This window comes from Chrysemys picta, chromosome 2 (genome assembly GCF_011386835.1).
Source record: "Chrysemys picta bellii isolate R12L10 chromosome 2, ASM1138683v2, whole genome shotgun sequence".
NCBI lineage: Eukaryota > Metazoa > Chordata > Testudines > Emydidae > Chrysemys > Chrysemys picta.
In genome coordinates this window covers 99571463-99597411 of record NC_088792.1, presented here as the reverse complement: position 1 = coordinate 99597411, position 25949 = coordinate 99571463, and the positions used below count along the sequence as shown (strand labels likewise).

General features: G+C 41.8%; 2 protein-coding genes and 1 long non-coding RNA gene across 16 annotated transcripts in view; 2 read left to right on the top strand and 1 right to left on the bottom strand.

The window, feature by feature from the left end:
• TPK1 (thiamin pyrophosphokinase 1) overlaps window positions 1-3091 on the top strand; it is a 502338-nt gene extending 499247 nt beyond the window's left edge. For all 9 annotated transcript variants that reach the window (XM_065583869.1, XM_065583872.1, XM_065583873.1 and 6 more), the window contains one exon: window positions 742-3091. In XM_065583869.1, the coding sequence (XP_065439941.1) occupies window positions 742-872 (131 nt within the window). In that variant the 3' untranslated portion in view covers window positions 873-3091. The remainder of the gene's footprint in view (window positions 1-741) is intronic.
• SEC61G (SEC61 translocon subunit gamma) lies at window positions 2405-8447 on the bottom strand. The gene is made up of 4 exons (XM_005287324.4): window positions 8263-8447; window positions 5163-5262; window positions 4224-4326; window positions 2405-2562 (listed from the first exon to the last, which is right to left on the bottom strand). Exons 1-4 carry the CDS (start codon window positions 8443-8445, stop codon window positions 2553-2555), a joined length of 396 nt encoding a protein of 131 aa, XP_005287381.2. The 5' UTR covers window positions 8446-8447; the 3' UTR covers window positions 2405-2552.
• On the top strand, window positions 8400-24681 carry LOC112059750 (uncharacterized). Of its 6 annotated transcripts, none has more exons than XR_006172749.2 (6): window positions 8400-8528; window positions 11119-11253; window positions 12218-12278; window positions 18187-18251; window positions 20194-20319; window positions 21358-24681. It is a non-coding gene; the product is annotated as an uncharacterized LOC112059750 (long non-coding RNA). The 6 variants fall into 6 exon arrangements; XR_010598423.1 differs by lacking the exon at window positions 8400-8528 and adding an exon at window positions 8543-8609; XR_006172746.2 differs by lacking the exon at window positions 8400-8528 and adding an exon at window positions 8620-8848.
• Window positions 24682-25949: the final 1268 nt, after the last annotated feature.

Here is a 25949-nt window from a genome sequence, read left to right as displayed (position 1 = left end):
CTGCTATCTTGGCCAAATTCCAACTTGAGTAATTACAATTCTGCCTACCTAAAATTCCCCTTGCAGGAATTTCAGTTGGCTACTACATTCAGTTCCCTTCCTAAACTATTGCTGTGCATTATTAAACAGCTGTTTTCTTCTACCCCTGGGTTTTCTTCATTCCAAAAAGAGATGATGCCTATATTTTGTTTATGAATCACTCTGGGCCAAAAAAGTACTTGATTCATGTAAGTTGTTTCCTTCAGCTGCCTTTCAAAAGCACCAGTATTTTCAAAATGTGAATTGATGATTGAACTACAGCTGAATTCTTAACTTAACCTACAGTGGAAAATGAAGGATTCTCTCTCACCTATTCTTATTTTCAATTAGTTTATGCAGAAAAAATAAATTTCAAACACACACATGCTACTGTCAGTTGCTGGCCTGTGCTTTAAGATTGGTTGTATTTTACTTTGTTATTCTGTAGTAGAGATAATGGATTTAGTTTTTAAATTTATGCACAATTACCTTTGAGATGGCACATATTGAGTCAAGAATGGTTTGGATATAAACATTGAGGGGACAAAAGGATTTATATAGATTTTTAGAGTATATTGTCCTCATTGCAGTCAACATGAAATTTAAACCTCCTTAACCAGAGAGGAAATGTCACTTTGTTTACTTATTTGGCAGTTTGTTTTTTAAATGTCTTTGTAAAGAGATTTCCCTGGTGTTTACTTAAATTATTTTTATTATTTACAGCTAATCATGCGCTAAAGTTTGGAACGCTTGTCAGCACTTCAAATACCTATGATGAATCTGGAGTTGTGACCATAGAAACAGATGAACCGTTGCTGTGGACAATGGGCATCAAAAAATGCTTAAGATTATAACAGCCTTTCTTTCAGCTAACCAAAGACTTTAAACATGTTGGAAAATTTCACTCTAATAACAGAAACAGAATTACTGTGCCAGCAGGTAAAAAAAAATTTTTTTTTTTTTTTTTTTTTTTTTTTGGAGGAGCAGAGGGAAGGGAAAGACAGTGGAGATCAATCGGTCAAGTGAAAAATCTTTAGGAAGATGGTAGTGACAAAACAGACTCTCATTCTAGTTCCATGTGTAGGATACCTACACTTCCTAAACCAGCAGCACTGAAAGGGACTAATGAGCATAGACTGACCTACTTTACTCCTTGCAGGAGTGCGTCCATATTAGGTTTTAATATTACTGTTAATCAGTGGTTGAAGAATCTGTTCTCAAGTCAAATTTTAAATTGATGTATTATGTATGTTCTTGACTTACAATACTGCTGTCCTACAGTACTTGTTTTGTATAAGTAAACCTTTTGCTGTTTAATGTGACTAGAACAGGCTGATCTTCTACCCTGATGTTTAGTAAAATAACTCAGGTGAAGTAGACATAAAAGCTAATTGCAAATTTTAAAGAAAAACAGCAATAAATAATACCGCTGCAGTGAAGTTTAGAATAGCAGGCTGAGTATTTCTTTTACTGCTGCTGTCTGTGCTGCCATTTTACTTCTACTTTCCAGCATCAAGTACTATTTACAAACTTCTAATTAACAGAAGGTGAGCAGCATTAAACTAATAAAGTGCTAGTAAACTGTTAGTGTGCAAGCTTTTATAGATTAATAAGTTTAGATTTGTCACAACTGTATGAGCTTTGTATGCAGAAGTTCATGCAAGTTCTTTAAACAACTGGATAAATCGCATTTTAATTTGTAAAATTTTAAGAGACTGCTGTGATAACCACACTGGTATATTTTCTTTTAAAGGGTTTGTGGGTACAGAATGCATACATCATTGAATAGATGCTAAACACGATGGTATATAACAAATTTAGTGCTAATGTTGGTGTCAAGTTGCACCATCTTGAAAAGCACTGTAAAGACATTAGTGGAATCCAAAACTGTTTGGTAAGGAAGGATAAGGGCCCTCAGCTGACAGTGTGATCTGTATGTATTTCAGTTGTTGCCTCTTAAAGAGACGGTGTTTAGAACAAGATCTGAAAAACTACCCTAATTTTTTTTAAGTAAAACCAAAGATTACTTCAGCTCAAAGACTAGAGTGAAGTCTTTTCAGCTTGCTTTATGCTTCTGACAGCACTTTATATAGGCACATTCCTTTTTGTAGGGGTCTCCCCTCCCCTGGTTACAAGACACAATATAGGAAAATGGCAGTAGGTTAGTGTTTAATATGAACAGATTTAGAATTGGGTTTTAGTACCACCTAATGCTGGGCCAAAATATGTAAGGAATTATTCTACAACTGAAAGCAAAAACCAAGAAAGGCAGTTCAGTCACTTTACCTCATCTCGTACAATGAGCAACACACAGTGGTCAGTTATTTATTTACTGAACCTAGAGTTTTGAAAGAGTCAGTAAAACAAAATGAGACTAACTCAGATGTCAAGCTTGTTTTAAATCTTAACCTGGTTTATAGCAGTAAGTAAACAAGATACAGATTTATGGAATATTAGTAAACAAACCCCCCCCCCCCCCCACGCCCATTGTCCATCACTCCAAACTTCAGGTAACAGAGCTTCTTGATGAGCGTTCAGCCACCACTGTAGAACAAGAGAGTTTGATCAGTTTCAAGTAAGACCGATATCTTAAGTTACATCATCCTATTCTAACTGGAACTAAGTCCCCACTATGCCTTAAAAACAGCACAGACATTCCACAGTTCCTTAGTCTCATCTTTGCTCGGAGAGAGTTTTCTTAATTTGAGGATTATGCCACTCTTGCTCCCAAAGGGGCAGTAAACAGATGTCAAAGGATTACAGTTGCCCTCTTTTCTTTGATTAGATGGGAGAGGGGTCCTGAAACTTTTGTTGTAATATGCATCCCTACTAGGGAGATGGTTGAGAACAACTTTGCCAAAACAATTGCTTTTTTTAACCAATTAAGAAGTCTTAACTGAAGTGTTTGAAACCTTCAATATCAGTGATTTTTGTAGTGCTACTTACCAGATTGATTTAAGCTTCAATGTTCATATGCAAAATCTTAATACACAAATTGTGGTGTATTGTACAAAAGTTATATAAAATTGGAAACACTGCTTTACTTTTAATAAAGGTATTTTTAGTACTATTATTTATTAGCTCTGTTGGGTGATTTCTTCTAATACAATCTCAAGACATTAACTTCTCAAAACTATATGCCTCATTTATACTACATTCTCTGCAAGTGTTCAAGCCACTTGGTGAAATTTCAAGTTAAAAATGCAAAATCCAAACAAACTACTGTACTGCCTAAACATGTGGCAAGTATTTACTCCTGGGGGAATTCTGCATATTGATATTGTTTTATTTTGACAAATAAAGCACTCCAGTTTCAATTATTTTGGTAATTTATTTCAAAATACCTGTCAACAATACATACAACGACTAAAAAGATTCTCCCAGGAGTTAAAGAAACCCTCTGATGACCCAGTTCCCATTGAGGAGTGTTGGAGGGGGCTGTGTGGGGTCCCCAGATCCCACACACCTGAACTCCCCTCCCCACAAGCCCAGACATCCACACACCCCTCCTCCCAGAGCCCAGCTGCATGCACCACCAATTTCTTTACTGTCCCGCCAGGGGACATGGTGTGGGGCGACCCTGCTCTTCCTCACCCTTTGCCAGAGCTGGGTCTCCCAGGCCCTCTCCTGTCCCCAGGAGAATGAGGCTCAAGCTGGGCAGCCACAATGTGCAGCCTCTATCCCCACTGGGCTGGGCACACCACTCACTGTAAGCTGTTCTCTGCTGAGTCCAGCAGCCCCTAGTGGCAGCCAGCAGCTCTGCAGCCCAGTTCCGCAGGGGAAACATGGAATTCTGCACAAATTCTGCATTGCACAGTGGTACAGAATTCCCCAGGAGTATTTAAATGTTCAACATTTAGCTTCTAAACATCTTGGGCCATCTTCTCTCATCTACAAATGCAATGAATAGCACTAACATTTTGCAGTATATTACTTAGTAAACAAAAGATGAAGCCCTAATATCTGAGAGCAAAATTGATTTACTGAAAACTCCTGAATGTTTGCAAGATATAGATGAAGTTGCTGAAGTGCTCACTATACTGTACTATAGTGATGGGGGCCACATATGTACTTGGATAAATGAATACCAAAGAGGCCTTATGATTATGTTCATTGAAATACTACGTTTAGTTATCAATACAACTCTGAACACTTTGTTATTCATGTTCGGATACTGGCATTACCATTTTATCAGATTTACTTACACAATGATGTTGTTGATAGGGATATGGATCAATTTCACAAAGAAACCAATAAATCCCATTATCGCAAAACCTATTGCTGTTGCCATGGCAATCTTCTGGAATTCTGCAATTTAAGAAGTTATAGGCTTTAGTCCTGTAAATTTAAACCTACCACTTAAAATGCAGTAGATCAGGTTACTACAATGACCATGGAGAGATTTGTGCCTTTCTCCCAATGTTAAAATAAAAGGCACGTTAGAAGTGCCTTTTAGATGGTAAATGCCCAGAGACAAAGACACCGTTATTTCATTCCTAAAAATAACCCAAGTTTTAGAAATACTAGGTTTCCAGGGATTAATACTTGCAGGATTACAAAATACAGAATCACACATTACTTAAAAGTTCAAGTTAGCTTATCTGGCTTTAAGTCACGGACAATATTGTATACAAAGTACTAAATCATTCAATTTCCAAAAGAAAACAAGCAAAATCAAGTTAGTGACACTGGACAAGATTAATTTGATCAGACTAAACATCAGGATGTGAAGTGTCCATAGAAGCCATTATCAAAAGGATTCTGAAATTAAGCAATTTACATTTCAGAACACTTCAGCTGTGTAGACTGCTTCAGAAACTCACTACCATACTGCTATCACAAGTTTGACTTCAGCAAGATGTATACCAGAAAAAAACAAACAAAAAAACCCTTTCAAATTGGTTGTTATACAAAGAATGAAGTCCATCTCATGATTTTTCAGACAAAACTGCAAAACAGGTTGTTTGATTCTCAGTTTTGCACTTGTGTAGCAGTCAACATGATAGACATCATGTTGCCTTTAAACACATGAACTTCCTATTCTTTGTGTTTCAGACAGTATCATAAGATAGAAAATTAAAGTGTAATGAGCATTATGGCCCTACGTTTTTTTCCCCTTTAATCTTCCTTCTTGCATACTTTACCTTTTCTGTCTGGCTTAGTGCATCTTTTAACAAGCCTGATGGAATCTTTTACAAATTGACGGCTGGGTTCAACAAATTGCATTACTTGATCCATGACTGCCTGCAAGAGAAAGTGTCACATGTTAATACATAGATTGTTTCAAGAATCATTTTGAAAAATCATTTCACATCTTACATAAAGAGGCAAATCCTCCCTTTGCCCTTCTGCTGGTCTTATTAATGTACATTAAATACTGAATATGAAAATGTTAACACTTTAATCACACACAATGTCAGGATTCTAGGTTTTTTTAAGTCTACAAAGCTGTTAAAAATCCATATTTTGTTGCAATGTATTTTGTATCCAGGAGTTGGAGGCACAGTCAAGTAATCAATCCAAAGAACCATGAACTTTGACTTCCAATTTTTACATCCTCTTCGAGTCTTACTGATGTTCCCATTCTCCTGCATAGTGTTCCTCTATTTTTGTCTCCATTATTCCTTCTATAGTTACCAGTTTATACATTCTGAATGTAACTGGCTTACTGATATATTATCACATTAGAGTTTTCATCTATAAGTTGACTGAACACACTTCCAGGAGGTGTGTTTGTTGTTCTGGTTGTAGTTAAAACAAACCAACAGTAAACATTTAAGTGAGGGTGTCATGATCTAAATTAGGGCTGTCTCACGATTAAAACAGTAATCGTGCAATTAATCGCGCTGTTAAACGATAGAATACCATTTATTTAATATTTTTTGATGTTTTCTACATTTTCAAATATATTGATTTCAATTACAACACAGAATGCAAAGTGTAAAGTGCTCACTTTATATTTATTTTTTATTACAAGTATCTGCACTAACAAAACAGTATTTTTCTATTCACCTAATACAAGTACTGTAGTGCAATCTCTATCATGAAAGTTGAACTTACAAATATAGAATTATGTACAAAAAATAACTGCATTCAAAAATAAAACAATGTAAAACTTTAGAGCCTACAAGTCCACATGTAGCCAGCGTCACAAGATATTTACGTGCCAGATGCGCTAAAGATTCATATGTCCCTTCATGCTTCAACCACCATTCCAGAGGACATGCGTCCATGCTGATGGCGGGTTCTGCTCGATTACTGTCCAAAGCAGAGCAGACAGATGCATGTTCATATTCATCATCATCGAGTCAGATGCCACCAGCAGATGGTTTATTTTCTTTTTTGGTGGTTCCGGTTCTGTAGATTCCGCAGTGGAGTGTTGCTCTTTTAAGACTTCTGAAAGCATGTTCCACACCTCATCCCTCTCAGATGTTGACGGCACTTCAGCTTCTTAAACCTTAGATCAAGTACTGTAGCTATTTTTAGAAATCTCACATTGGTATCTTTCTTTGCATTTTGTTAAATCTGCTGTGAAAACCTTCTTAAAAAGAACAACATGAGCTGGGTCATCATCCGAGACTACTATAACATGAAATTTGGGTAAAACAGAACAGGAGACATACAATTCTCCCCCAAGGAGTTCAGTCGCAAATTTAATTAATGCATTTTTTTTTTTAAACGAGCATCATCAGCATAGAAGCATGTCCTCTGGAATGGTGGCCAAAGCATGAAGGGGCATATGAATGTTTAGCATATCTGGCACGTAAATACCTTGCAATGCCGGCTACAAAAGTGCCATGCAAATGCCTGTTCTCACTTTCAGGTGACATTGTAAACAAGAAGCAGGAGGCAGTATTCCCTGTAAATGTAAACAAACTTCTTTGTCTTAGCGATTGGCTGAACAAGAAGTAGGACTGAGTGGACTTGTAGGTTCTGAAGTTTTACATTGTTTTGTTTTTGAGTGCAATTATGTAACAAAAAAAAATCTACATTTGTAAGTTACACTTTCATAATACAGAGATTGCACTAAGTACTTATGAGGTGAATTGAAAAATACTATTTCTTTTTATCATTTTTACAGTACAAATATTTGTAATCAAAAAGTGAGCACTGTACACTTTGTATTCTGTGTTGTATTAGAAAAATATATTTGAAAAAATAGAAAAACATCCAAAATATTTAATAAATTTCAATTTGTATTCTACTGTTTAACAGTGCTATTAATTGCGATTACTTTTTTAAATCATGATTAATTTTTCTGAGTTAATCACATGAGTTAACTGCAATTAATCAACAGCCCTAATCTAAACCCTAGATAGCAAAGGAGGGTTTTGTACCTACAAAGGGCAAGATGCAACTGCCATGTGATACCTTTCAAATATCTTCAAATTATCAGTTAAAACCTATTCCTTTTCAAAATTTTAACTTGCTAGAGGGGTGCAATGAATTACAAATCTACTACAGGTTTTACAGTTTTGTTTGCAAATCTCCTTGAATAAAATACAAATCAGAAGTTTCTTCAGTAAGGCAAACCATCCTACAATAGCGGGGGTCGGGCAGTTTGGCGACATACTGCTGTCAGGTGCCATTATAAGCCTGTAGACACATGAAACTACTGCCCTTTCCCTTGTGGAATTAGATCGCCCAACATTTGATATATTCACACTAGCTTTTATTATTTGTATTACCACACCACCTAGGAGCCGTAGTCAGGGAGCAGGACCCTGCTGTGATTCACTGCTGGGTTCTCCCTGAAGAGGAATGACTCCTCAAGCTGGGGGGCAGAGGGGGAAGACTAGTGGATCTGGCAGAGGGAAAGGGGGGGGGCTGGTTTATGGCCAGGATATTGCAGACAAGCCATAACCAAAGCTTTCGCTGGACTCACGTTCCCTTTTCCCTTGACACCCACTCCACTTACGGCGTGCAGTGGCCTCGGGCCGGGTAGGGTGACCAGATGTCCTGATTTTATGGGGACAGTCCCGATTGTTGGGTCTTTTTCTTATATAGGCTCCTATCACCCCCAGCCCGATTTTTCACACTTGCTGTCTGGTCACCCTAGGCCGGGGGTAGGGAAGATGGGTTTGCTGCGTGCGGGCTCCAGGCCGGCCCCAGCCCTCGGACACTAGCTCAGCGAACCCCGAGCCCGCAGCGAGGCTCGCCAGCCCGTTACAGCCCCAGCGCAGGGGCAGACCCGGGGAAGAGGCGGCGCCCCCTCCCCACCGGAGGAGCCGCTAGCGCGCTCACCTGAGGCTCCGGGACCGAACGAACCGCTCGCGCTAAGGACACGTAGCAACTGCACAAGTCACGGCGAGGAACCGGAAGGAGAAACTGCACCGGAACTTCCGCCACCGGCGCTACGCCCCCCCCCGGCCGTCGTCGCTTGATCCCGGCCGGGATGATGGCAGGCCCGGCCCCTGGTTGACGCATGCGCTGTGAGGCGATGCGGCAGGCTACGCCCACTCCCTTGCGGGTGGGGAAAGTATAGGGGGTTGCAAGCTGCGCGTGCGCAGGTGGAGAGCGTTACGTACTTAAGAAGGGAAGGGTGGGGCTGGAACGCTGAGGTGGACACGTCACGTACATTTCTCTTTGCTGTTAGTGGGTTTCAATGCGGTCCATCCCCCTGCTCTGTAGTGCCCCGCTCCCCAATGGGTCCCTATCGTGGGGGGCTTGGGGGTGGTAACAGCTCCCGCGCTCGTTTTTACTGAGCGATTACATTGCTATAACGGAGCGTCCCGTAGTAGTAGCAGCACTGTAGTGAGCCGCTGTGTTAACTGTATTGCAGGAGGAACAGTGAGCCCCGTCAGATATGAGGATCCCTCCACTGTGCAAGGTGCTGTACAAACGCAGAACAAAAAGATGGGATCTGCTGCCTTCTCTGTATAGGGATCCAATGCACCTCTTGCAGGCATTACCCAGCTGGGAAGCCTCTGGGGTAGAGTTTCCCAGGGTGGCCCTTCCCAACAGCGAATACAGTGGAGGGGGGTCATATAGGCAGCGCAGCGTTGTGTAGGGGGGAATGGGTAGGTGGACAGTGGCTATTTTCCTTGTTTTGATGTGTAAGGGATTTCTGCTGTTTTCAAACATGCAAACCCAGGGGCACCACTTTTTTTATTTGTTGGGCAAGAGGAAAATCCCATGCCCTAATAGAGCTCAGATGTTCACATCTGGGTACCTGAACTTAGGCTTCAAAATTTCTTTAGGCACCTACACAAAAATGGACAGAATTTTCAAAAGTGCTGAGCATCCCCAGCTTCCATTGGCTTCAGTGTGATTTTTGGGGAGAGGTGTGGGGTGCTCAGCCCTGCTAAAATGAGACCTCTTCTATTCAGCTGTCCAAATATGTATTTAAGAGCCTAACTTCAGACACCTAGGAGACAAAAGCCCAGAGGTAAGTCAAACACATGGTGACCTGGGAGAAGGGTTAGACTCTTGGGGGGGAGCATGGGCAATTATAGCAGGGACAAAGGGGAGACAAGAGGAAACATAGCGGGGAAATGAAATCGTTATCTTACGTGTGGCTACTAAAGCAAGACATATGGGGAATAAACAGGAAGAACTAGAAGTACTAGTGAATAAACACAACTATGACATAGTTGGCATCACAGAGACTTGGTGGGATAACACACAACTGGAATATTGGTGTAGAAAGGTACAGCTTGCTGAGGAAGGACAGGAGGGAAAACAATAGAATAAAGATAATAGATTTCAAGAAGGCAGATTTTAGCAAACTCAGGGAGTTGGTAGGTACGATCCCATGGGAAGCAAGACTAAGGGGAAAAACAGTTCAAGAGAGCAGTTTTTCAGAGACGTTATTAAAGGCACAAGAGCAAACTATCCCATTGCATAAGAGAGATAGGAAGTACTGTATAGCAAAAGATCATCTTGGCTTAACCAGGAGATCTTCAATGATCTGAAACTCAAAAGAGTACTACAAAAAGTGGAAACTAAGTCAAATCATGAAGGATGAATACAAACATCCTGGAATATAAACAGCACAAGCATGTAGGGACAAAATTAGAAGGGCCAAAGCACAAAATGAAATTAAACTAGCTAGAGACAAACGGGAACGAGAAAACATCCTACAAATACTTTAGAAGCAGGAGGAAGGACAAGGAAGTCCCATTACTCAATGATGGGGGAAAGACAATAACAGAAAATGTAGAAATGGAAGAAGTGCTAAATGACTTTTTTGTTTCAAAAAGAAGAACAGGAGTACTTGTGGCACCTTAGAGACTAACAAATTTATTAGAGCATAAGCTTTCGTGGACTACAGCCCACTTCTTCGGATGCATTTTTGTTTCAGTTTTCACCAAGAAGGTTAGTAGTAATTGGACATGTTAACATACTGAACGCCAGTGAAAATGTGTAGGATCTGAGGCTAAAATCGGGAGAGAACAAATTAAAAATTACATTAGACAAATTGGATGTCTTCAAGTTGGCAGCACCTGATGAAATACATCCTAGAATACTCAAGGAGCTGTCTGAGGAGATATGAGCCATTAGCGATAATCGTTGAAAACTCATGGAAGACGGGAGAGATTCCAGAGGACTGGAAGAGGGCAAATATAGTGCTAATCTATAAAAAAAATGGGGATAAGGGCAACTTGGGGAATTACAGATCAGTCAGCTTAATTTCAGTGCCCGAAAAGATAATGGAACAAATAATTAATCAATTTGCAAATACCTAGAAGATAATAAGGTGATAAGTAACAGTCAACATGGATTTGTCAAGATCATGTCAGGCCAACCTGTTACAGGATGTTGTGTAGTAACAGACTCGATGGGCTCATAACAGTTTTAATTTAGTTGTTTTGCAGGACCCCCGCCCCTATAGACAGATGCTTGAGGGATAAAAGATCCTATCATCTGGTGTCGCTTAAAATAAAATAGGGAGGTAATGATAAGGATGCAAAGCAGGTAAGTAATTTATTGGAGGTAAGATACAGTAATGGGAGAGGGGGAAGTAATGTATATAAAACAGAACAAACTGAATATATAACAGCTCCGTGATTTATATCCCAAGGTAGCCTTGAAGCCCAGACCCCACCAATTACCTTAACAGACTACAGGCCTATGAATAACGATTAATGTTACTTTCAGATGGATGACACCGAGACACAAAACGGACGGCGTGTCAACTCAGTCTGCCTCAGCTTCAGCGGGATGGATCCGGACCTTCTACTGTGATGTTGGAATCTCACAGGAGGAACTCAGATCAGACATGATGTTACTCAGGTAAACTCTGACTCCTTGGAGATGTTGATCTTGCCTCTCGAAGACCACGCAGATAGAATGGACACGGGCTACACTAGGTTTCTATATATCCTTCTGTCTCTGGGCAGATTAGTTTAGGGTCAGGTAGTACTTTCTCACCTTTTGGGTTGCTAGGTAGATTAAGTCTGTGCAGCAACCAATCAGGCAATTACGCCTCAGGGTGCCAAACTAATGGGGGGAAAAAGACACAAATATGGAGTTCCAACTACAACTTACAAAATTCAAGATGGCGATTTCAATAAAATCACAAAATAACATATACAAACAGTTCTAATAGTACATAAAATAGATACAGCTTACAATCCTAATAGCTTTCTTTGACAGGGTAACAAGCCTTGTGGATGGGGGAAGTGGTAGATGTGGTATATATTGACTTTAGTACAGCATTTGCCCTCTGAGGGTTGGACAAGAAGCAATGGGTTTAAATTGCAGCAAGGGAGGTTTAATTTGGACATTAGGAAAAACGTCCTAACTGTCAGGGTAGTTAAGCACTGGAATAATTTCCTAAGGTGGTTGTGGATCTCCATCCTTTGAGGTTTTTTAAGAACAAGTTAGACGAACAGCTATCAGGAATGGTCTAGTAACTAGACTCTAGTTATTACTTAGTCCTGCCTGAAGTGCAGGGGACTGGACTATATGACCTGTCGAGGTCCCTTCCAGTCTTACACTTCTATGATTCGTAAGTATTGCCAACCCCAGACATTCAAAATTCAGTAATTGGGACTACCAAAATCATTAGACTAGCGAAAAATTCATGAGATTTTAAGAAAACTATATGGGAACCTTTTCTTTTTGCCTTCTGGTTTTTGAGCTTTAGAGAACTGTGCTCACTTTTCTACTTTCCATCCTTTTCCTTCCTTCCCCTTCATTCCACAAAAACATGCTCCCTCCATTGCTCTTCCTAACCTCCTGTGCTTTCCAACAGTCTTGTTTCACTACTGCACTGATGCAGGGGAGATGGAAGAAGTACAGAGGACAGCAGACAGGTTGGTAGCTAGATGCATGTGATGATGGTGTGGCTAAATTGTCTATAAGCTTGCCCCTCAGAACACTGCCCGGATTCAGATGGGATTTAGTGTCTGACTCCCTGTGGGCAAAGAGGGGTCACTCAAAGTCTCATCTGGATGAGGGAGATCACAGAGAGCTTTGGGGAGGAATTGTCCTTGAGATGCATATTTCTTCAGTCTTTATGCTGGAAATTTGCACTGAGAAAGTTGTCCAAAGTTGGGAGGCGTTTGTAAACGTAGATAAAATACTGTTTTTGTAAAACCAGTCAGGCCCTGGGAAGTGAGTCATTCTTGATTTTCAGGGACATGTAGCCACACTACTCAAGAAGCCATTTAGTTTCAGAGTAGGAGTGGATGGCATGCTTGTAGCAGAGGAACAAAATGGTGTCTGCAGTGATGTGTTTGCAGTCCGTGTTCATGCCATGAATAAATCTGTTTTCGAAGTCTTTGATTTTACCCTTGAACATCTGAAATCATTATGTGCAATTATGGGTTATACCATGTCACCTTCTAAAATCAAGGTCCTAAGTTCTTACAGGGCAGAATAGATGAATAGTGATTTGCTGCAAGTCACTTAACTTCTTTAATTTCTGTAAAATGGAAATGATAAAACCTATGATAGTGATGTATGGATGGAAAGCACATAAAGCTGTTAAGGGTTCTGAATACTTATTATCTTTGTTTCTGCACTCTCAGCTTTGTAGAATACCGTCTCTTTGGTATTGAGAAGTGCCATAAATTCAGACCTGGATCCTGCAACTTGCTCAGTGCATTCCCTTGGAAGTGCATTCACCTCCCATTGATTCAGTGTTGTGGATTCTCCGCACCTCAGAGTGGGAGGTCTCAAGTTTGTATTACAAAGACCATTTTGGTTTGGAAACATTTTTGGTCTGGCACAATAGTTTAGTTTTATTTTATGTGGACTTATCTTGTGAAATTTTATATGCTTAGCTCACTGATTCACTCTTTTATAGGTTTGATTCTGCTGTTGTTTCACAGCCTGTAATACTATGACTGAAACATATTATAAAATTAAATGTATTATTGGCCAGCTGTATTTCTTTTTCATTGTTCAAATTACCTGTATAGACAGAAAAAACAAAAATCTTAAATACCTCACCCCAGTTACCCAGGTCTCCAGGCTGAATTTCTATACCAGGCCTTACGTAGGGGCAAGAGCTACTGAGGAGCTGACTCAGGAAAGCAGCTGTATTTAGGAAGGGCACATATGCACCTGCTTATGGCCCCTTTAAATTAATGAGGCTTATGCATGTACATAACTTTAAGTACATGCTTAAATGCCCTTCATGAATAGGGATTCTTTCCTGAATCAGGACCCTTGTGTGGAATGCAGCAATCTGCCTTTTGAATGGATTAGATCTCTGTCAGCTTGCACAGGCTATCTATTCAGGTCCAGGTCAGGAGAAGCAATGCGTCCAGTGGATAGAGCACTAGATTTGGAGTTAGAAAGTCTGGATTCTCTATGTGTGCACCAAGTGCTCTCTCTCCTCCTTCCATCCACTTTCATGAATATTTCCAGTGACAGTCCCTTCCTTCCTTGACCAGTTATTCCATGAATTAGGCTTTAAGGTCTTCAGGGCAAGGATCTTATCTGTTCATATATTTATAAAGAGCCAGCTACAAACCTTACAGCGGGTTTGAAAATTTCTACCTGCCCTGGACGAGCACTTTTTTGTGACTAAAATATTACTACTCCACCCCAATCTCTCTTCATTTTACTTGTCGTCATGATGGGGATGGGCAAGTAAGTTTTTTGCCTGTACTTATAAATTTTCATGAGTTTTACAAGGCTGAATTTGTGGCAGTAGATAAGTAATAAATAATAACTCTCAGCAGAGAGAAACATTTATTATCCTATAGTGTAATATGCTAATGTAGATTTGGTTCTGGATATTCATTGTTTATAAGCAGCAGCCCTGTCTTATATTTTGTGTCTCTTCATACATTTTTAGGATGAGAAAATGCTTTCTGGAGTATTTTTATTTTAGCTTTCTTTTGGCAGTGTCTGTTTCTTGCTGGGTCTTTGAATCCCTGCCTTATTTTAATTAATGATATTTTAGGCTTTTGTGCAGGACCCAGCTATATGGTGATGGGTATTATGTTAAAAAAAAAAAAAACACAAGAGAATAAACCTACACCTCTTACCCTCCTGCCCTCCATCCCCTTCCCGTCAGCATCTCCTCTCCCTACACTTGTCTTTCTGTTTAGCTAATCTCCATCTAACTTAACTCCACCAGAAACAAATCATGGAACTAACATTTGCCACCATTATGTTGTTTTCTAGGCTTGTATGTTATATGCCTTTCCCCTGTCCATTATCCATCTTGTCTGTTTATAGTAAGCTCTTTGTGGCAGGGACTGGTTGCTATTCTGTGTTTGTGCAGTGCCTAGCAGAGTAGTGCCCCATTCTTGGTTGGTTCCTAGGTATTACAGAAATAAACATTATTATTAATAATAATAAATAGAACGGTGTGGTTCTGCCATCTTGTATATTTTTGGCAATGATTTTAAAGCGTCAAAGAGACTGCATTTGAAAGCAAGTTGTATAAATATCTCAACACCATGTTTAATATATTTGACTACATACAGAGCTTTGATGGGGCTAGAATAGGTCTTGCAAAGATGTTATAAAATATAGGGAGTTAAACCCATGTACACAACAACTATAATACTTAGCAGTGTCCTTTAAAAGAGAGTTGAGGGTTTTTTTTGAGAAGGCAGGAGTGGGTGAGTACAGTTGAACGGGGCAGATTGTTAGAACTGAAAAGCGAAGCAGTCAAATTATCCATAGTATGAGCCGTAGCACAAACGTCCCATTGCTGCTCCACTGATTTGCCTCATCCTTGATTGGGATCAAAGGGTAATCAGTTTTCACTGCCATCCAGGCCTGGTGTTCTATGCTGAAACTTGTAGCAAGGATGACACTGTCAGCTGAGATGGTTTTTAGATGTGGGCACTTATCCACTAGACTAAGACCACAAAACTCATTTAACACAGGCTACCAGACAGATATCAAATTATCAGTGTTTTGATCCGTGCAATACTTAGTGGTGTAACTGTTAACACTTTGTTTTTCATGGATTGCACCTTTAAATCTCTAAGGCCTCTGCTGTCAGCAGAGACAGGTAGATATTTTGCGTTCAGTTAGTGCAGACTGTCACAGAGGAGACACCACGCTGGTAGCAAGGGGGAGGCAATAGAGGGCATCTCCCCATCCCCTCCACACTGCTTTTCCTGCTGCCCCTTGGGTACTTAGCAGACTCGTGTAAGCCAGAAGAGATTTGAATATCCTCTTCTCAAGGGCTGCCTGCTGCATCCCAGGGGCTGGAAAGGAAGAGAAAGAGCAGCTCTTTCCTGCTCACAGGGGAATTAGGTTAGGTATTCGACTCACTGTCCTGAATCCCTACTACAGGATAGCTGCCCTCCCATTGCAGGTATCCAGTGCAGCCCACAGGATCACTGAGAATCACTTAGCCTGGAAAAAAGCCAGCAGATAAATTGTAGAAGGCAAAGTGAATTTGCTGGAGTGGGGGCCGAAGCACAGTCTAAAATGGCTGGATGTGTGTGTATGTGGGAAGGCACACGGTCGTTTTACCGAGAGAGACACAGGTTTTGTTGCTTGGGCAGCCTGAGAGGGACGAGAGACGGGATCAATTGACTGAGGGAGGAAGGGGGAGGCAGAGGACCAGTAAGTTGCATGGCTTGGTGGGGACAGACTCAGGAGGGACAGGAAATCAGTTGGGGGTACTGAAGGAAGGGGGTCAGTTAGCTGAGGCAAATGCTCAATTGACTGGAAGAACTGGGGCTGACATAGGGTTGCCAGAACACCAGGTCAAAAAGGGATCTTGGCAGCTATGGTCAGCACACCTGACCTAGCCGTTAAGAGTCTGGTTGGCCACAGTGGCCAGCTCTGCACGGCTCCCAGAAGAGGCGACATGTGCCTTTGGCTCCTAGGCACAGGTGTGGCCAGGGAGGCTCTGGGCACTGCCCCCACCCCAAGCACCCCAAGCCGGGAACCATGGCCAATGGGAGATGCAGGGCGATGCCTGTGGATGGGAGCAGTGCGCAGAGCACCCTTCCCCTGGCCACCCCTTCGCCTAGGAGCGAGAGAGACATGTCGCCACTTCCAGGAGCCACCTGAGGTAAGAGCTGTTTGGAGCCCTCATCCCGCACCTCAACCTTCTGCCCCAGTCCTGAGCCCCCTCACGCCCCCAAACTCCCACCCAGAGCCTGTGCCCTGCACTCCCTCCTGTACCCCAACCCCCTGCCCCAGCCCTGAGCCCCCGCGCCCACCCAAACTCCCTCCCAGAGCCCACACCCCCTCCTGTACCCCAGCCCTGAGCCCCCTCCTGCACTCTGAACCTCTCAGCCCCAACCCGGAACCCCCTCCTGCACCCCAAACCCCTCATCCATGGCCTCACCCCAGAGCCTGCACCTTCAGTCCAGAGCCCTGACCCCCTCCTGCACCCGAACCTCCTGCCCCAGCCCAGAGCCTCCTCCCACACCCTGAGCCACTAATTCCCAGACTCACCCCGCAGCCCTCACCCCTGCACCCCAACCCTCTGCCCCAGCCCTGAGCACTCCCACACTCCAAACCCCTCATCCCCAGCTCTGTTGGGTCGCAGGCATCAACAATTTTCTTCAACTGGGTCGCCAGAAAAGAAGTTTGAAAACCACTGCTATGGAGGATCCTAAGATAGATAGGGCCTTTATTTCTTAATTTTATATCATAAATATCTGTGATTTATTTTGTCCTGGGAAATCTTTGGAATATCTTTGCTTCTGAGGGTTTAAAAATTATTTTTCATTCCACTAAGGGATCTTAATGTGATTGTAAGTCTTTGTTTATTTGCTGAGCATCTCTACATGATTTACAATGAGAAGAATGATGATTTCCCCTCCACAATGGCTATGGAAGTGTGCGTGTGAAGGAAGGACATACTAAGGGATTAATGTTAGGAAAAATGATAGCTAAAATTCTTTGTTCTGAAGGAAGTGATTAAGTGTCTGTGCTCTATTTCCCTGCATCAGCTTCATTAATTTAAGAAGTGCCACTAGATCAGCCTTCAGCACTGTGGGCACGAAAGAAATTGTGCTAGTCTCAAGCAGTCAACAAGCCCCATCTTTTGATTTGCACTGCTTAAAATTCAGTGAAGATAACATGAATAATGTAATGTGTGGCAGTGGAGAAGGTGCAGCATGCTGTTAGAATAGATTTTTATCAGTGAATTTATTGTGTGCATTTTTAAAGTTGACCTTTTAATCCAAAATTTTTATTCAATAACATTCAGAAGAACTGAGGAACATGGTCATTTTGAATATTTGTATCTCCATTGACATTAAAAATATGATTTTGACAGAAACAAGGATTGTATAAAAAAAAAAAAAGACAATGAAACTCTAAGGGTGTGAAGAATCCAGAATAAAGTTTTGAAAGGGCAAATAGAGGATAAAGAAGTTAACTGAGAAATAGATGCATCAGTGAGACAGAGGACACATTTATGTATGAGAGGTGATTAAAGAGAAACTATTTCATTAATGTTTTCCTTGATAAAATACTTGCAATATTTTATTTCAGCATAATGCTAGTACTGCTGAAGGCTAAGATTGTACTTCCAATATAGTGTATTTCTTTATTTTCAGCCACAGGTAAGTTAATAGTTTGTGGGCTGACTTTTTATATTAAATATAATTTTATTTATGTATTCAGCATCATCTAGGAGTGTCAACAAAGATTAAAAGATTAAAAAATAACTCCGGGCAACAGTTGGCCACAAAACCAGAGTGTTCCTCCTTTTGGCTCTCTTTTCCTCGCTGACAATAGATAATAGTAATTTTGTTCAATTCTCTCTGTGGTCCTTTTCAGTGTATGTATGCAAACATTAGGAGAAATGGTCAGATGACATGGACTCCAGTGCCAGCAATATGCAGGTGACACATCTCTACCTATCCTACACAGAGCCGGCCTTCAATATGGGCCAACGGGGCAAAAGCCTGGGGCGCCGTTATAAGCGGGGTGCCTCGGGAGCGGGAATGCCCATTCCCCGCTGCTGCTCCTGGCCCCCGCATTGGAGCCACCCCTGGCTAGCTGCTCCGGGGGGGTTCCTGTCAGCTGGGCAGAGCCGGGGGAGGGGGCACTGGTGTCAGGGTGTCCCCCTCCCCCCGCCCATGTATCCCATCTCCGCAGAGTGGGGGAAGAGCGGGGACAGGGCTCAGGAGTGAGATGGGGGCTGCTGCTGTCTGAACAAGCCTTCAGACTGGTGAGTGCCACTCTGCTTAAAGGGACAGCGCTCTGCTCTCACACACATTCTCTCTCTCACACACAGAGACACACACACACACACACACACACAGTGTGTGTGTGCATGTCTCTCTCTTTCACATACATACATACACAGACACACACTCTCTCTTTCGCACTCAACCCTCAAAACATACTTGTGTTGGTGGTGTTACTTCTTGGTACTTCCTGCAATGCACACATATTCTCTGTAATTTTATTCTTTCAAAGTGCAGTTATTTTAGTGTTTTAACTGGTCTATGCATTTCATAATTTTGTTTCTTTTTTATGCTTAAATTTAATTCCTTGAGTAGTGAGTTCTAAAATGCCTAACCTGTTCTGGCTGGAGTAATTATCATTATTACTTTTATTACCGTGTTGTTCTTTGTCATTCGTTATTTAAAGTGGTACCATCAAATAATAGTATCCTTTTAGAATGTAACTTTAGCTTGTACTAACCTTAGCAGTGCCAGTTTAAAAACCATTAGCTAAACACATAACTTTAGACGCTAGGCAGATGAAGGTTGCTTTTTTTTAAATTGTGTTTTTAGTTATATCTGTAAAATAACTTGAAATTTTCATGAAAATAAATGAAGTTCCAACTAGGATACCAATAGCAATGATGGAGTCAAATGTTAGTGAGTCATGTACATGATTGTGATCAGTGAACATAAATGCCAAAGTAATTAGAAAAATTAATTCCTTTCCTTAATAAAAGAGAAAAAAACCCTTAATCACGTATGTTAAAATTAAGTATGTTTTTAGTGGAGTGAAAAACAATTGACTAAAATAACAGTGTAACAGAGTGTGTTTGCTAGAGAAAGTTAGCAGATTTTATTTATTTTTATTTATTTCTACTAAAGATAGAGTACAAATGTGTGTTTCTGATATTTGTGTTAAAGCTCCAGAACTGGTACCTCAAGGCTTGGGATTGGGAATATCTTGCTGTATTATCTTCTGATTGTTCTAAACTTACATATAAACTTTAAATGTGGCTTTAATTGGTGTTTTTATATATATATTTTTCTTTCGTTATATAACAATTAGATGATGTGCTCCTGTCAGCTAATTCCTATGTTATTATCTGCAAAAACCCTAGAGTTTTCAGGTGCCTAAGAATCTCTGGAATCATAGTTGACATTTCCTCCTACCCCGCAAAATCTGAAATGGCGCCCCAGTGAGCCAGGGATGGCCAGAGGGCTACAGGAGGGCCGTGGGCTCTGGCAAGATGCAGCCCCATGTGATAGCACGACGCCTGCTTTGAGTCTAATGCCGAGCACCAGGCACCACAAGCCACAGCAGCAGCACAGAAGTAAGGGTGGCAATACACCATATGCCATGCCACCGTTACATCTGTGCTGCTGCTGGCGGTGGCATTGCCTTCAGAGCTGCATACCCAGCCAGCACCCGCTGGTATCAGGCCACCCTGCCAGTGCTTAATTTGTGTTGGCATCTCTTTCAATACAAATTAAATACTGGGGGAGGAAGCAGGGCCCAGAGGTGATGGGGTTGGGGAGAAGTCCAGGGATCCCATGGGGACGAAGGGTGATGGGGAAGGGGTGTGCCAAAATACAAGTTACCATTTTCCCTAAGGCCAGCCCTGCTCCTACATCATATACAGCCACATTACTACCACCAGGATGGCTCGGTGCATGGAAGAAATGAGCTCATGGATGAAGAACAGTTGGCTGAAGCTGAACTTAAACAAGACAGATGCAGGTGGGCAGAGGAAAGTATTTTGAAGAGTTTGAAGCCAGGGTGCAGTCTCCTTTGGTTGAAGCTGCTACCCCACAATTGGTCAGTTCAGTCCTTAGTTTAGTACTTTTGGATTCCTCGGTGACACTAAGCTCTCACGTAGCAGTATCCCCAAGTAGTATTTTCTACCATCTCCTGTTAGCAAGGAGCAAGCCTGCTGACAGTAATTCCGAGCCCCAGGGCAGAACAGTCAATGGGCCTACACACAGACACACACACACAGACACACACAATGTGCCTGACAATTTGAGCTGTGCTGTGCCTGCACTGGCTGGTGCCCAGTGAGCTGCTGGCTGAGCTGCCCGGTTGGGTTGCCAACTGTCTTAATTGCACAAACCCAAAGACCCTTGCCCTGCCCGGCCCTTCCCTGAGGCCACACCACTGTCCTGCCTCTTCTCCGAGGCCCCGCCCCCTGCTCACTCCATCCCCCCTCCCTCTGTCACTTGCTCTCTCCCACCCTCACTCACTTTCACCAGGCTGGGGCAGGGGGTTGGGGTGTGGGAGGGGATGCGGGGTACAGGCTCTGGGAGGGAGTTGATGTGTGGGGTGCGAGCTCTAGGCTGGGGCAGAGGTTTGGGGTATAGGAGGGGCTCAGGGGGTCGGTGCTTACCTTGGGCAGCTCTCAAAAGCGACCGGTACACCCCTCTTGCAGCGGCTCCTAGGCAGGGGGCGCTGGGGGTCTCCGCGCACTGCTGCCCGCAGGCACCGTCCCCACAGTTCCCATCAGCGCTGGGGGCAGGAGCAGCACGTGGAGACCACCTGCCCCTCACCTCCCCCCCCGCCCCCCCCGAGGGGCTGTAGGGCCGTTCCCGCCGCTTCCAGGATCTGTGCGGACCAAGGGCAGGCAGGAAACCTTATAAATCACCCGGGTCCCTGGGCAGTTGCCCCCTTTACCCACCTCCCCTGTCGGCCAGCCTGGCTAGGAGACCCCATCCCATCCGGGTGGATCAAGACCTGGCCTCAGTTATTCACAGTATTTGTCACTTCTTGTCTGAACTACAGCAATGCGATGTACCTGAGCATGAAGCCTTCAAAGCTAAGGAAATTCCAGCTAGTACAGAATGCTGCAGCACGTCTCTTCATCAACATGGGCTACCGCCAACACATCAAACCTGTCCTCCATTCCCTATCCTGGCTTCCCATGGAATTTCAAATCAAGTTCAAGGTCTTGATCCTTACCTCAGGGTGCTCCATGGCCTGTCCCAGGATATCTAGAGACTGACTAATGCTCTGGAATGAAAATGGTGTTTGACAACTTTGCTCCTCTGGCACAGTGGAACCCCCCACAATAAGAGTAAAGTTCATTCCTGTGAGATAGAACTTTTCAGGAAGACTGTACAAGGAGCTCTCTCAAGAAGAAACTGGGACTGACCTTGCAATCTTTGCTCATGCCAGGGTCTGTCTATCATTACAGCTTGTCAGATAATAGTCAGTAAATAATTTATTTGAAGAATTTTCCAATAAATGATTTTGCAAATATTTTTTCCAATGTAGAGAGCTGGGTAAAAATAATAAATCAGTCCTGAATATTTGAGTTTCACAACATTTTTGGAATAAAGAATTCTCAAGTAGTATTTGTCATTAGTCACCCATCTCTAGTGTTCATAGGAACTATGAACTAGAATCACTAGGAACTAGAATAAAATTAAGGAATGCAAATGATTGAATCAAAGACAACTCTGCTATTTATTGCCTGCCACCTCTCTCTCCTACACATACAGTTGCTCCAATCCGCTCTCCAATGGCCCTCTCCCTGCTGGTTCAGCAGCTCCAAGATGTTCTAAAGGTGGCCCATAATGAATAAATGAACCAAATTTCAACATTCTAGTTCAAAGGGTACTTGGATATTTGAAGTCCCATAAGAAAGATGTTTTGGTGACCTTTCATGGAAAGATCCATTTCAGGGCATAGTTAATCCACCTCCATGAGAGGTGGTAGCTATGTCGATGGGAGAGGCTGTCTCGCTGACATAGTGCTGTCTATGCGGGGGTTAGGTCAGTATAACTCCATCGCTCAGGTTTGTGGCTGTTTTACACCGCCGAGAGACATAGCTATACCAATATAGGTCTGTAGTGCAGACCAGACCTCAGGAATTGTTTTTTCCTGTGCTTTAATGGCCCTTGGCATTACAAATTCCAGGTGTTCTAAAATCATGAGTCAGGGCCCCAAAATCATAAGAGTGAATTAAAAATCATGAGATTTTTAAACAATACACTTTGGGTTCTTTTTCTTCTTTGGCTGCTTCCTGACGTGTTAGTAGCCCCTGGGTCACATTTTCAAGATTTCTTTGCAACCATGAGGACTAGAAACTTACTTTTTAAAAAATTGAAAGCTGTGATTCTCACTAAATCAAATGTCTCCAGAAGCTGGGTCTTTAAATAAAACACCAAATATCACAAACCCCATGATCAAATAGCAAGAGTTGGCAACACTAGTAATGAATAAGTGGGTAAAACATACAATGGAAACATGGAAATTAACTGTGTCAGTAAGTCATCCTTTCTGTATTTTGCTAGCTATTTCTTAGGCCTAGTCTACACTTAAAAAGTTTTACCAGACTAGCTGTATCTGTTATGGGAGTGATTTTTTTTTTTTTTACCAACATAGCTATGCCAGTAAAAGTTCTAGAATAGGTGCAATTATATTGGTATAATTGTACTTGTACCAGTATAGTTTATGCCAGATAGGAGAACTGGCATAAGTTACAATGGTATAAGCACTTTTATTCTGACATAACTGTCTACACTAGAAGGTTTTACTGGTATAGCTATACCAATATAACTATACTGGCAAAACCCTTCTAGTGTAGACAGGACCTTAGACTCTTTCATGCCCATTTAAAGATATGAAACTTACAACACCTTACACATCACCTCTGATTATGGCGCCTTGTGACTAACCTTGAGTTTGTCACGTGAACTCTTTACCAAACAACATATTAAATAGTTTGTGCCGGGAAACCTATTTTCGATGTTTCTGTTTTTTATGTTTTAAGGCTAGACACTGTCTTTATTTTGTTTCTTGGCCAGCACTGTTCATATTGTGAGTAATTAACAAATAAAAATTCTGACAGCAATTTTAAAGAGAGATTTTTTTGTTTTCTGAATGTAATCTTTTTAATGTTTAAAGTATATTTTTAAAATATCCTAAATTAAGTAACATTGCTCCAAGGAATTATTTTTAATGCACTATATAAGAACATGTAAATGGGTGTTGCCCACATGTATTTCCATTTTTCCAGTTCTCTCGGGGCTGGGTTATTGATCTGTTTAACTTTTTGTTAAAAAAATTCAAACATATTGATCCATCCTGAAGTGAGTAATATGAAATCTTAAGTAATATCAAGGTTGGGAAAGTTGGAAGGTTTTTTACAATTATCAGAGCCATCTGATCTTCCTTCATTTAGAAGATAATGAAGTACATGGTTTTTGCTGAAGTTTTCTACCCACAAGACTTATTGGTGGGGGGTGGGATAGCTCAGTGGTTTGAGCATTGACCTGCTAATTCAATCCTTGAGGAGGCTACCTAGGGATCTGGGGCAAAATCAGTACTTGGTCCTACTAGTGAAGGCAGGGGGCTGGACTCAATGACCTTTCAGGGTCCCTTCCAGTTCTATGAGATAGGTATATTTCCATATATTTATTAATTATTCTGCTGTCTGATGTGATCATCTCTGTCTGGGCTTTTTTCAGAAATGCCTTTTGTGACTTACATCCATGGCAGGATTTCCTAGAGCGAAAAGGCGGGTATTCTTTTATGCACTCCCCAGAAGGGCTTTTCCGTGTATGCTGTTCAGTTTGAAAAACATGTTTCTGAAGGGATCAGTTTGTAACGTTTTGTGGCACTAATTTGTTTTTGTAAATGTAACTTTTATGTTCTATGCTACTGTTGTTAGAGTCAAAATCTGCTCTTTAATTATGGCACTTCCTGCATAATGCTATTAAACAAGCCTCTAACATCACAAGATTGTCCTAATTACATCAGTAATTTTATTCAATTTAGATTTCTTTTATATGTCTCTGTGCATGTTTAGGAAAGGAGCACTTATCTAAAAGCATTCATTTTTGCATGGGAATATTAATTGAAATAGGCAAGTAAGATGGCAAGAATTCCTCAGTGCTGCTATATGCTGGTCATTTTCATTTCTAATGCTCAGGAAACAGGTCTGACTGTTCCATAGTGCCTCCACTTTACCCAGGTATAGTGCAATTACAGATCATGAGATTTCATTGATAGCTAATCAGGTGAATAAAAATGGACTCCATACTCGTTGTTTTGTAAGAATTGGTTTGTCATGGCAGAGAGATGTAACACCCATCAAAGGGTTAGGTTGGAAACAGCAGCTGTGACAGGTTGCAAGAAACTGTCACCTGTTCTTAGCATATATTCGGCTAGCGGATTTGTTCTGATGATAGAATACTGTGAGCACTACTAGAGGGCACACAACTATTTAAAGGGATACTATCCTATTCCTCTGCACTAAAGCTTTTTGGTTTGTTTTATTGGTTACATGGATTGTTATGTGCTATCCAGCTGGATGGTTGTTTTGGATGGAGCACTGTAGAAACTCCAAGCATTTTTTCTCCAACTTGAACAGTTCAGTCTTATAAACTCAAGTATCAGAGGGGTAGCCATGTTAGTCTGAATCTGTAAAAAGCAACAGAGGGTCCTGTGGCACCTTTGAGACTAACAGAAGTATTGGGAGCATAAGCTTTCGTGGGTAAGAACCTCACTTCTTCAGATGCAAGAAGTGAGGTTCTTACCCACGAAAGCTTATGCTCCCAATACTTCTGTTAGTCTCAAAGGTGCCACAGGACCCTCTGTTGCTTATAAACTGTTACCTTTTTTTTTTTTCCAACTTGCCTCTAGACTTGGGTGAATGACTATTCATCCAAATTCAGCAGAGACCAACCAGAAACAAAACACAACCTCATGATAATTTAGGAACAAGGTGGCAGGTTAATATGCAGTCACTAAGCAACAAGGTTGGGGCTATATTGTGACTGTAAAACCCACAGCTCGGCAAGGGGGCAGAGGGTTGGGGAAAAGCAACCCACCAGCAGTGGTTCACAGAGACATTCTGTCTGTGGAGGTGATAGGCAGAAATGGTCTCCAGAGAAGCTGGGAGAGCATGCTAAGAAGTAGTGCAGCATGCATCCTCTCCAACTTAACCACAACCTCACCCCGTTCATGGTGTCTAGTGGCATTATGACTCCCTTGGTGCTTGGACTGAGGGAATGTGAACACTTGGATTTTGGCTTCTCCCTGTGCGCACTCTCCACCTCTCCTCATATGTGCACATGGAAGAGAAGATAGAATCTGTCCATAGTACATTCCCTGGGCGTGAAAATAACCACGGTTATCTATCTGTCTGTCATACTTATATGCCCCCCCCATTAACATAGTAGCTGAGCATCTCACAATCTTTAAATATATCTATGAATTGTGAGCCAAATTCACCAGAAGTTCTAGGTGCAAAGGACTTATAGAATGAAGCCCTATAGCAAGAAGTGGGACCACTAAGCACTGAGGATGCGGTGGAGATTAAAGATAATCTAGGGATGGTCCAACACCTAAACAAATACTTTGCCTCA

What these genes read in the sequence shown, in the direction of transcription:
- SEC61G (XM_005287324.4), bottom strand. Translation starts at nt 8,445, where the DNA reads ATGCGTCAACCAGGGGCCGGGCCTGCCATCATCCCGGCCGGGATCAAG. An exon ending in GTTCGGTCCCGGAGCCTCAG is followed by an intron (nt 5,263 to 8,262) that starts GTGAGCGCGCTA and finishes TTTCTCTTGCAG; the next exon opens with GCAGTCATGGATCAAGTAAT. An exon ending in CACTAAGCCAGACAGAAAAG is followed by an intron (nt 4,327 to 5,162) that starts GTAAAGTATGCA and finishes CTTAAATTGCAG; the next exon opens with AATTCCAGAAGATTGCCATG.